The 13,110-nt window shown below is 34.8% G+C and overlaps 1 protein-coding gene across 1 annotated transcript in view; it reads left to right on the top strand.

The window, feature by feature from the left end:
* The window catches only part of adcy2a (adenylate cyclase 2a), a 67,289-nt gene that overhangs the window by 18,281 nt on the left and 35,898 nt on the right, over positions 1-13,110 (top strand). The window contains exon 3 of the mRNA XM_024267549.2: positions 1,193-1,354. Coding sequence (XP_024123317.1) covers positions 1,193-1,354 — 162 coding nt within the window. The remainder of the gene's footprint in view (positions 1-1,192; positions 1,355-13,110) is intronic.

Below are 13,110 nucleotides of genomic sequence, written 5' to 3'. Positions count from 1 at the left end.
TACTTAAACGGCGTTAGTCCCAACACTGATTAGCACAACGTATGAATTACTTTTCATGTAACTATAACGTAAATAACATGCTAACAAGTCAAACTTTTTATCACCCTAACGCCGGGTTCCCGGCACACGTGGAACACAATAGCCAAGTTATTCAATAAAAAAAAAACACATATAAGTTGCACTCCTTGCCAATCTCTGAAAAAAAAAACACCACTTGTACTCCATAAATACAGTACTTAGAAGACCTTGTTCAGCTTCTGTATAGTTCAATTACCGTTTTTTTAAACTAGGTTCTGCAACATGTCTGAAGAACAAAGTGTGAGCTACTCAACCCTTACCAGGCTTTGTGTTGGGTCTCAATTGCTTGATTACAATTGGATTAAAACGTTAAAATGAAGAAAAGTTAAAAAAAATTAAAAAGTTGTAAAATTATTATCACAGTCTCTGATATCAATGTTCTTCAATGATATATATATGAGTTTCATTGGTATCCATCCTGAGAACCGTCAGGCTGTTTGAAGAAAAACCAATCCAAGTATTCATGATCATCGTGAATCCTTTTTTTAGATTGTTGTCATAAATATGAATGCATTTTTAATATTAGATGACTACACATATCATTTTCTGTAAGCTGCCATCTGCATTCACAGACACACTTGCTGCTCTGACAAATTGGAAGTGTACGTTAGCTTCTGAAGCCTTAAACAGAGGGGGGACTGTTTCAGATGCTGAAAGTCCACCCCACTTCACCACATTCCAGGTTTCTGGAGGGCGCTGGCACCTGGAAGCAGAACAGGAGAACACTGACTTCTTTCTGTCCATGCATGAACGGAGTAAATTTAACAAGATAGAAAGCCTCCCATTCAAAAAGGCTGTTTATTAAATAGTTTGTTTCACTATAAGCTGATAAATTGGGATAAGGAATTATAATCAAGTAGCTTGTTTTTAATTTATTTTATTACTGAAGTGTTATTTGTTCTAGATTGTTGCAATGTGATTAAGAAAAAAATCTAATGAGCAAAACAAATGCTTGTTATCCCATCATTTGTTGCTTAACACATTTTTTAGCATTACAAATAGTCCAAAATAAACAGATTTTGGGTTTAAATAGTCAGTAGAAAAATCTGCAATATTTTAAAAATGCAAACGTAGAAAAGCATGCAATATTAAGCTGCTGTATCTTTCTCCGCAGGTTTCTTTTTTCCTATTCATCGTGTTTGTTGTTTACACCATGCTGCCCTTCTCAATGCGGGAAGCCATCGTTGCCAGTGTTCTGACCTCCGCCTCTCACACCGTTGTGCTGAGTGTTCGCCTGTCCATGGTTTCGGATCACATGGAGCTTGTGGTGTGGCAGGTAAGGGATTAAGATTCTTTAATATACAGAAGACTAATGGCTGAAGTCTGAATGATCTTGCAATAATTCAAGTAATATTACTTGTGTTGTCTCATACAATCACTATAAACAAAAAATTAAGTTTAGCATGAATGAAAAAGTAGTGGACCAGTTAAGAAATTCCAACTCCCAGCATCTCTTATGATCATAAATAATCATAATTGAAACTCCATTTTGGCGTACTCATTATGCGGCTGTTCAATAACATTAATTTTTAGTGCACTTTACAGCGAAAGTAAAAGCTTAGTACAAGCACATCTAAATATATTCTGTCCATACATTAAGTATTTGCATTTAAACCTACATGCATTGGGCAGTCTTTGATCAAAAATACAAGAACATTTCAACTCAAATACATAAATCTTACCCTCAAACTTTAAATAAAATTAAACCTCCCCAAGAAAGTTGCGTTTCCAGACAATAAAAGACAGTGCCTTCCTTCTGTGCTCGGCTCTTAAATATTCTGGAAGCCACATTTGAGCCTGCAGTCTGAGGTTGGAGTACTCTGAAAAAAAATTATATGGAAATATGCATGAAAGCATTTGCCCGCAACAGCTTTTTCTTTCCTGAAAAAAATGGGGAAAAAGGACAGACTGGATGTGCATGTAGATTAATACATAACAAAAACTCGAGGATTGAGACTTTTCTCAGTTAAATCTTTCAGTTGTGCTGACTTTGTGCAGCACAATGTCTCTGTGGACTGTCGTGGAATACAAAACTGCAGTATTTACTTTGAATGACTGCCAAACCCTTGTTTTAAAAGGATTTGTACACCAAACGAAATTTCGTTTTACAATTTTATTCACATTAGGGGTTACTATCTTGCTGTGAAATCCAGTTTTTGCTTAGAAATGTATCACATTTGGTTCTGTTAAGATGTTTTATCACTGTGTCCCCACACACAGAGATAACAGAGGATGTTGTATTTTGATGTTGTCACAATCTTAAAAAAATTAAATCTATGGCAGGGGATGCAAAAGGAGAAACTTGCAAAGTTTATTTTGAGTGCAAAGACAGCATTTGGCAAAAATATGAAAAGCAAGTTTACATTTTTGTAAATTTCTATATTTCTCTGTTTTTACATAATTATTTGTCGACCAATATGCCTCAGAAGTAACACACCAATGCCATGTACACACTGGACATGTGTTGCAATTTCTGAACATGGGTATTTTGAAAGTGCTTTTAGCATATGGTGTTTACACTTGGCTGCTGCCCATGTCCCAACAGTTTAAAAAGACTTGTGCAAAATGTCAAAGTGGTGCAAATCTCGCAAATCTTGCTACAGGCTTTTTCTTTCACAGCTCTATTCCAATATATGAAAACCTCTGTGTCATTTAGTTCTTGCCGGCTCAAATTGCAATTAATAATTTCTCCTCCATGATCACGTCCATGAAATAAAAGGGCAAATGAAAGCCTGAAAACAAACTAAAAATTTGCACTAACATTTTGAATGATGAAACGTGTATTCACACATATACATGGTCTTTTTCTGAATGGTTGCTTGTTTTAGATATCTTATGATTAACTCTTGCTGAATTCATAACTTTCAATAGATTTGGATGTTACCCATGTCATTGTGCTGTTTAAAGTTGGGAAGCTTTATTTATACTATTTGATCAATGCTCAAATCTAAAGTCTCACCAGTCCGGGTGATAGAGAAAAGAGAAGTGCCCTGATTGTGTCACTCCCCTAGACCCTGAATTGCTTAGTTCAGCAGCGATGACAGAAAGATGTGTCGCAGAAACCAGAAAACTGCTTCATAATGCTACACTTTCTTTTCATGTGCTTTGGCCTCTACAGCTAAGACAAAAGGCATCTGTCCAGAATGAAGTGCAGGTTTACAGCCCATTACAGAGCATAAATTAATGATATAAATTGGTTGGGATTGCAGTAGGTTGGTCCCTAAATTTAGTGTATAAGGATCAATACAGTTTACTAAACTGAGCGAGCACACAGGAGCAGCTTTGGTCAGGCAGGGGAACACTTAATCAAATGAGCCTATGCAATCAGTCAGTCACTGGCTATTCTGATGCAGCCGCACACTAATGGGGAAGGCAGCCTTCAGATCCATGTGGATACAGCTCCCAGAGGTTTACTCAAAAAGACAGCAGACAAACATGGCTTCTGAGCACCAAAAAAAGGCCTATGGAAGCAGCGTAGTCTTAACATTTTATCAATTACCTCTAACCGCTGTCAGAGACCATGGCAGATGCTGTCAGAGAAAAGTTACTGCACACTCAGAGCACAATGTTGTTGCATAACAGATTTTAGAACATTTTTAAAATAGACACAGTTTAACAAAACTCAGCAAAAATTATAGATGCTCAAGGATATATAGCAAACTGAAGTCCCAACACAATCATTAGGGGGCTTTACTGGGAATTTGGGTATTAATCCAATACCAAGAAAATACAGGGATAGTATCACCGATACTTTTTTCTTGAAACGTTTTACTATAGAAGGATGTCAGGAATATGTATTTTTTTGCAAATTAACTGTGTAATAAAATACAGGACAAAGACTTTCAACAAAATAAAAAAGATTTATTAACTAGTAACAATAGAACATGAATATTGATAAAAGGGCTGGGTATCAATAATAGTTTCCAGGATCTATTCGATTCACAAGAGACTGGATCAGTTAGATTATTTTTTATTCTTTAGATCCACTTTTTTCAATTTGATTCAATTCAATTTTGAGTTTATACAGTTCACACATTTAGACACATTTGTTTAGAAATACATTAATAATCTACTACATGTTTTGAATATATTCATATTAATCTGATACAGTCCACATACTGTAAAATTTTAGTAAAATAATTAGATAATATCATACAGTTTTACATGGTTTCTCAAAGGAGAAGCTCTAACAAAAATGTTCAGATCATTAACATTGTAAATATTGTCCTGGTTCTCCTGGAGGGAGTTTCTGTTTGGCCACTAGGTGGCGATCGCGCTATAGCATTACACCTTATTCTAGAAGAAGAAAGAATGAGCAAAAGGACTATTCTTTAGACCTCAAATGGTTACTTTGAAAAATATTTCCTTAAAAGAATTTTGAAAATTCATGTCTGTGAGTTTATAAAGATGTTCATTTAGTCATCAATGTATATTTAGGTCGTTAGCATTAGCCGTTCTGTGGGAAATCCCATTAAAGGGTAGCATCAAGCTACCAGACTTTAGCTTTATGTGCTAAATCGATCTATATGAATATTTATTAATTGGTTATTGATCTATTAAGCTTAAATAATGGAAATCGATGAATCTATTTTATCAAACCAACCCTAACTGATAATGGGATAATACAATAAGAATAAGCAGACAAAAGTAATGAGTGCAAAATTTAAAAAAGCAACAATGTAACAAAAATCCAAGTATAGCAGAAAGTTTTAGTAAAAGTTCTCAATATTCAAACTCTAATGACTTACCGCCTGAGTTCTAGAAAAAAAATATTTCTTAACTCTACTTCCATAACACACATTACACAGAGTTATGAAAGTCATTTTAAAATCAGACAAAAACCCAACTCACCCCTCAAGCTTCCGGCCTCTATTATTAACAAGGACTAATTTAAGATAATCACTAAAGCCTTAGCCACTGGAATTAAGACACTCAGTCCTACATCGCTAGACTCAGATCAAACAGGATTAATGAAACATAGAAATGCCTCTGATAAAGATTATTTAACCTAATTACGTTTGCCCAACAGAACAACTCCTAAATTATCTTAGTATCACTGCATGAGAAAAAAAGCTTTTCGCCAAAGGAAAAATGGCTTTTTAGAGAATCACGTGGAGAATCATTTATTCATTGGATCAGCAGCCAGAGTCGCTGTAACCACAAATGGGATTATGTCACAAAGCTTTACTCTACAATGGGGGAGCAGACCAGGATGCCCACTCCCACCATCGTTCATGGCTTCAGCAAATCAACAGAGACCAGAGACGAGGAGGATAGGAGACACTTTGTAGGGCATAAAATTTGTTCTAATAATGATGATTTTCTGCTCTACTTCTACTTCTTTAAAGAAACTTTTAACACTATTTATTCTTCCTCCCAAATCTCTAATTGCACCATAAATTGCAACAAATTAAGTATTCGGCCACTTTTTGAACATGCTTGAGATTCTAGGTCTTTATAAATCAGTAACATCAGAACTTTGAAGCTTTAATCATACCTCCATTATTAAAAAAAAAAAAGATAAAAAAAGCCCCCGAACAGTGGACAAACCTGCTGATTTGGTGGCCGAGCAGAGACAGAAAAAGGGAAAAGTCTACCACAAATACATGATCTTTTCTCACTGATTCCAACAACCTACACCAGATCAATGGTTCAAATCACTCCCTGCAATAAGAAATGGCTTTTATCGGAAAAACAGACGGAGGTGAGGAATTGGAGAATATAGATTACAATTGCTCGGTTGGACTGTTTTGTGTTCGTGTTGTTTTGGACAAAATCCCTGCAAATGTGCTTGGGAAGCTCAAACAACTATCAATAATGTAAAGTAGTCTCCTTTATTGAGAATTGCTCTGTATAGTTTTATACAATGAACTGAAATAGAACCAGTTTTTGATCATTCAGAATCTATAACATATAATGTAAGGGTGTAACAATTCATCGTCAATTTTGGTTTATTTTGAACGATCCAATTCACTGTTCTAAAATTCACTCACTGTTTTTTTCCACATCAAAATAACACATATGTAACATTATTGGAACATTATACCACATTTTATGATCTAGTGTGTTTGCACAGATTGAACTGTATTTATGGACTGATCATTTTTTTGCTGTCATCCACTTTCATGGTCATTTTCACACTATAGTGAAATAGAGCTGGGTGACACTGAGCATTTGCATATAGATCCGATACCGATCAATATCGGCGATATTGATACCAATATTGATATTTTTTTGTAAATGTGGTGGATGTGACATAAATCTCAAAATCTCAATTGTCTTTACTTGCCCTGAAAGTATTGTTTACTTAAAAAACATAAAAACAGTATTAGGACAATATTTTCAATTAAATGGAAAATATTTTATATAAAATAAAATTCTTGAAATTAAAAAAAAAAAAATACGGTAAGACGTGAATGAAAACAAACAACAAACCAAAGGAAACAAGTAACTATAATATAAAAATAAATCTAAATGTTTAAAAAAAAAAAAAAAACTGGTAGAAATTTAAACAATTTGTAACTTCTTAGCCTTTAGAACAATAAAAACAGCTGAAAAGCAACTTGTAAATAAGACAACTCAACTTGTAAAGAGAGTGGAAATAGGGTGAACAATGCAAGCCACCTGCATACTTTTTTTCTGCTACTGCTGAGATCTCACAGGACTGATGAGAGCGCAGAGGCAGTGACTCAGCTGGGTCCTTTTGATACAGAAAATTTCAAACAAGAGTGGAAATATCGATATCTACGGGCCGGTATCAAACCCACACCAACTTGAAATATATACAATCGATATTTTTTCGATCTGCCCAGCACTAGAAACAAACGTACAGTACCTCAATCCAAATGGTATTTTTAATATCAATATAATCAATTTATTTCATTTTGAAACAATTTTTTAATGGTGTAGGTCGATTCTATTAACAACTTGCCCCAGATAGATCAATCTGATTGGATTGTAGGATTATGAATCAATTCATCGAATAAGTCGATTAATCGTTACACCCCTAATACAATATTGTGAAACCCTAAATACTAGTACGACAGCTGATGAACAGCTATAGTTCAGGTGAAACTCATGTATAGACAACAGCAACCCCGATCCACTCGAGTGACTTCCCTGGTTCTCAGAGGTTTAAAGGACTCCTAAATTGCTTTTGATGACGGTTATGGTGAAGTGTCTGAAATATACCTGCCAGGGGAGAGTAAATCTCCCAGAATAGGGGGGGGAATCATACATTTTTGATAAAGTTACTTTGAGACTACAAAATAATTCAACAGTTTTTAATAGAAAAGTGAGGGCTGAAGGAGAAAACCCTGAAGAAAAATAACTTTTGCGATATGGAAATATGTGAAATCAGCAGTGCAGTAAGTTTATTTTATATGCATCAGTGTATATGGGTGCAGGGGTTTTATGTAAATATGTAGAGACACACAGCTTCTCCTAACTATGTGAGTTTGCTATTCTAGTTTTAGTTTTCATGTTTTGAGACAACAGATGGATTGTCAGTGTGACACATTAACATTTATAGAGTGTCATGAAGTTTCTAGTATACATTGGATGTGCAAATGCAAAGGGGTTTATTTTTCTTACATTGGCACCGAACAAGCAGTAAAATGATGACATTCAGGTCTCTGTTAATTGATTATTGAAATTTCCCTCTTTTTCATGTCCCTTTGGAATAAGATAATAGATTTGATTATGAGGGGTTGACTCAGTGAACATGTAAATGCCAGCTATTAAAAGTCTATTCTCCCATAAATTGTTGCAGTGAGCACACAGATTGCCTGAGTAATATTATTTGAGAAGCAATCACTCTGACATTTCCATTTTGTCCATTATATTTTGCAGGGATTTTCATTTGATTCTTAATGAACTGTATAATTTATTGAAGAGCTAAAACCACCAGGATTTTTTTTAATCCATTGTGTTCATGCAACTGGGATTCAACATTCCTGTTGAACTTTTTTTTTCGTGTGCAGTTCAATTAAGGTACACAGTGCAAGAACTTATTTTTTTAAGCTACAGCAGGTTTTATTCAAGATTTATCTTTTTTACATGTTAAAATATTTACCATCCATTTTTAAATAACAAATCATAACCTAAGATGGAGGGTTGTTTAAGACAAACACGTTTAAAGTCCCACTCTGATCATCTTTTAATCTATTTTAAAAGCCTTCTTCGTGGTAATTTGATGCTGTTTTATCATATTTGGTTAAAATAATTTTTATTGCAATATTTTACAGTTTTTTTTGTAAACTTGTATTATTATCTTACTGTTGGAACATCAAATTTATCCCATAAAAATTGTGATGTCACTCTACAAAATTAACAAAGACATACATTCATTAAAAAAAAAAAAAAAAAAGATAGCTTATAGGTTGCCAGAATTTTACCGTAATAACTATTTTTTTTTTATTTATGACTTTAAGTAAGTTACCAGTTAATTAAACTGTCATTTTCTTACTATGGTAGCTGTCATGATTTTAGAGTTTTTCTCAGCAAAAATGACTGATTTTTTTTTTTTTACAGTGTTATTCACCAGAGTTGTTGGCAGGACTGTTTGTGCAAAGTAAGCCCACCCCCACTTCCCATCACCCATCTGTTTATACGTAGCATACAGCTGCTCAAAACCCAAACCTAACATTAATGGTGCAAAATAAAGACGAGCAATATCTGAGCTATCCAGCTTTACAGTTTAGGGGCAGATACCAGTTTGGATGAGAAAAAACAAAGACGTTTGCGGCTCTATTTGACTAAGTGGTTGCATCAGAATAGAGTCTATGCCCGTTGTACAGTATTTTTTAAATCCGTATGTTTTTATCTTCTCTTAATTCACAACAACTCAGATAAAGGAATATTCAGAAATGCAATTTTAGGCTTAATTTCGTTTATATTTGTCCCCCATCATCAGAAAAATGCCAGAAGAACATGCTAAAAACACCATAAACACAATTTTCATCAGAGTGGGTCTTTTAAACTTACTTATTTCCAATTACGAATCTTAGACACATTTAAGAGAGACAATTAAATTAGGCACATTAACAAAATGTTCATCAAAATTTGAGTATTAAGACAACATTTCCTTTGTGTAAGCAGGAAGTTACATTTTATTTAACTTGAAAATGGATTTATTTAGGAATTGAAATGAACGTAATGGTTATGTTTTATTTCCTTGTCCCGACCTCTACTCTCTGACCCAAAGCAATCGTCTTTTACATTCTGGACTGTTGTCACGCACAGAAATGATCTGTAATTTATTTGAGCTTTTCAGGCTTTATATGGCAGAGTTTCACTAATTGCAAACAGCTGCAGAATATCATGTTTTTATGTCCGTCTGTGATCGTGGAGAGCTTTGTGCCAACAGTTATTGCATTAGAATAGTTTTGGATCAAATGTATTTGTCCTTGTCATCTTTGTGTCGTATAAGTCACGTGATGTTACTATAGGCATGGCGGCCACAGCTACATCTCTAATGATAGGTAAACCCACCTTTAGGGTTGGGCACGGATTGGGTTTTATCTGGTTAGAGTGCCAAAGCGGTTCTTTGGTTTCAGTTTCGGTTCCTAATCAGTGCCACTTTTGAAACTTCAGTAATAAAAAAGAATGCCTATATCTTGCCAAATTAACACATTTTCATTCATTTTCCCAAGTTGTCACATATTGATACATGATTAAGACCTTCACGTCAAAAATTGACGATCTGTGTGTTGTTGCTCTTATGAAATGCTGGCTGTCCCTATTAAATCAGAGCTCCCTAACCACCGGGCCGCAAACTGGTGGCACGCTGGTCGCCCCCATCAAACACGTCATCCTGACCTTGAGGCCGCAGCTGCATGTGGCTGCCTGTGAATGTCACACTTTCAATGAATAGAAATGAAGATTCAGATAATGTTGATCAGGTTTATTTATTGTGAGGAGCTCTACAAAAATAAATAGATTAATTAAACAAAAAAGAAAGAAATGTAGCCAGACATTTGAAAGCTGCGTGCACTCGTGTTCGCCCCATCAGCAGTCTTGTATGGGCCCGCCCACTATCGCAGGGAAGGCAAAAGGATTGGCTAGAACTTCAATGTACTGAACAGAGTAGAAGTGATTGACGTGTCCTAAGACAAATAGTCCAATGAAACTTAGCACCGAAATGAGGAACCGTTTGAGCAGCTTCTTTCAGTAGAACTGCATAAATCACAACGGTCCCTACTTGGACCTTTTATTTTAGGAATTTAAAAAATGAGTTCCTCTTTGATATCTAGTGGTCTATGGAAGAACTGCAGTGAAGTGTTTTTACAATTAAGATTAATATGTATGCATATAGGCTTCTTTTGCTCATCTTCTCTAGTTTTGATGTGTTTTAGTTGATTGAAATAAACTAATTCCAACATTGGATAATTTTGGGTTTGCATCCAAACAATCAGTGAAGGTTTGTTTAAAACTGTGCGATTGGCTCGACTTGAGTTTTGTTTGCTTCTTTTCTGTTTTGTTTCTTGTTTTTGTCAAAAATAAGATTTTAGAATCTTGTATGGGCTGAGTGAATAATGTATAATAATGAATAATTTAGCTGGATTTGACTTTTGACTTGCACAGCACCACTCATTACAGTGTCCCAGAGCAAGATGCAAACGAGGAATTGGCTCACTGGTGTCAGATTGGCGACAACATGTTGTATTTACACATGTTTTCAGTTTCCTTTTTAAAGCCTTAAAAGCAGCTCTAAATAAGAATTGGTTGGAATAAAAGAAGGTACAGCAGCAGTTGTGAGTATAATACTTGTTTGTGTTTGATTAATAATATAAACCAGACCAAAATGTTTTAATAAAGCACCTTGCAAAGGTTTTAGTCCATCTTTTTTGTCCGTGTTTTAGTTACTTGTCTGAACTATGTGCTCTCAGCATCATTCTGCAGCAGCCTTCCCATTGAAAACAGAATTGCAAACCCGGCCAGACTTAGGAGTGTCATGCTTTTCAATAAGGTAAATAGTAACTTTGGTATTGTGTCTTTTGTCTGTGTTTGTGGAGGAGACATAATAAATTCAGTGGACTGCAAAAAGGGATGTCTGCCCCAGATACAGTGAATAGAGATGAGCATAAATCCAGGCTGTAGACCACATTCATGCACTTGGCCTCTGGCTGTGGTTTTCTCTGCTTTGAGAGACGACTCACTCATTAAAAGCACTGTATAATATACTGTATTCTCCTCATACAAATTCATTACTGTGAATTGCTTTGTAGAAAATGAGCGTTCTGCTGATAAATGGCTATGTTCATGTTATTTAGTATAAAACATAAGGAACTGATACTTATAAATATGTCTGGCTTTTTACATACTAATATACTTTTACTCATTTGACCTCATTTTTCTGGTTCTTTAGTAAAATCTAAGGCAATATAACTGGTAAAAGGTTGCTGATTCCTAAGTTTTAGCTCTTACATAAAAAAACAAAAAAACAATCTGCACCTATAAGTGTTTACTTTTGCAAAACATCAGCTCCCTTTGAGCAGTATTTATAATTTATTGTTGCATTAAAAGTTTTTTTTTGCATAAAATGTGCAACCTTTGCAGGGTGCACATTGGAGCTTACAACAGAACATAATTAGTTGTTTGGTTTTTGCTTATGTTTTGTTTTTTGGTTTGGAATGCATACAACATACATTAGCATAATGTGTATTCTGACAGATTTTTTTCCTTCATTTTTTTTTTTTCTCCTTTGCTAAATGTATGTAACTCCTTCTTGGTGTACATATAAAAATTAAATAGATAGATAAATAAATAGCTAAATTAATGAATTCATCAATTAATTGTCTTAAGGCTCTGGCTACCACAACTGCAGTGTTTTCCATATATGCATGGCTGGTCTGCACCTTATCACTGGAAGCTGCTTTGTTTTAACCTCCCACAGTTTTCAGGGAAAGAGATCATCTTCAAATGCAGCTTAGATGTTCCCAAATGATGAATAAATAATCCCAATTGCACCATAGAGATGGAGAATATAAATCTAAGCCTTGGGCAGAATTATGATTTTCGTTTCTATATACTAGCTTGGAGCAAATATGTGTGACACAGTCCTAGTAAAGCATAAAAAAAAATAGAACATTAGGCTACCAACTGGTACAAAATTGGCTCTCAGTTTCAAATCATTCCAGCTGAAATTAAATTATTGATCCTATTATTATTCTCGTTTGTAAAAGATAATTAAGTGAAACAAAAGATGATGGTGTTGTGGGTGGATGATCTGATATGCGATGCAACCAGAGGTGAAATAGCAAGGAGTTTGCTAACCAGTAAATAGCACAGGGACTTCTGGAATGAAGAATCCAACAGATTAAATTTGTACGCAATGATTATAATCATTGTTTATGATGAGGAGCTCCTGATGCAACTTTCTGGGATTGGAGGAAAACTTTTGGATTCAATTGACGTTAATGGATTCCTTAGGGATGTTTTCCACTTGCTGATTATAAAAAAAAAAGTGAACAAAGAAAATTTTATTGCAATGACCAATCTTTTTGTTACAGACCATTGCATATTAAATCCCCAAATAGTCGAAAACGTATACTAAGAGTGGCAGAAAAGCAACAAATCTTTAGCAAAACCTTAATTCAAAATCCAACCAGAGAATGCTGTAGAGTTAGATTAGAAAAAGGTTCAAGATGTTGACTTTTAGGAACCAGATGAAACAATTTTGCTACGTAATTGGGACAAGAGCTGCTTAAATGAGAGGAGGCACAGGTAAGCTTTAGTAATTATGAAAGCCAGTAAAACAGGACATGTGACAGGACAGGCTGATTGACTGAAAAGAACATTTAAAAATAAACCTAATCGGAGCATGTATGACGACAGACTGAAGAGGTACAAGTCCTTATGAGGAAGATTAGGAGTGCACATGCACATATTAATAGTTTGTTAGCATTTTAATAACTATTTGTGCACACACAAATTAGAATTTTGGCATAATCAAATCCAACTACTAAATTGTGGCCACAAAATACTAATTTGTAAAAGAAACAGAAAAAGAAAAAAAAATAGCTTAAAAAA

This window comes from Oryzias melastigma, linkage group LG16 (assembly GCF_002922805.2).
Source record: "Oryzias melastigma strain HK-1 linkage group LG16, ASM292280v2, whole genome shotgun sequence".
Lineage (NCBI taxonomy): Eukaryota > Metazoa > Chordata > Actinopteri > Beloniformes > Adrianichthyidae > Oryzias > Oryzias melastigma.
The sequence above is the reverse complement of the archived record's forward strand: the minus strand, read 5'-3'. Positions and strand labels throughout refer to the sequence as shown.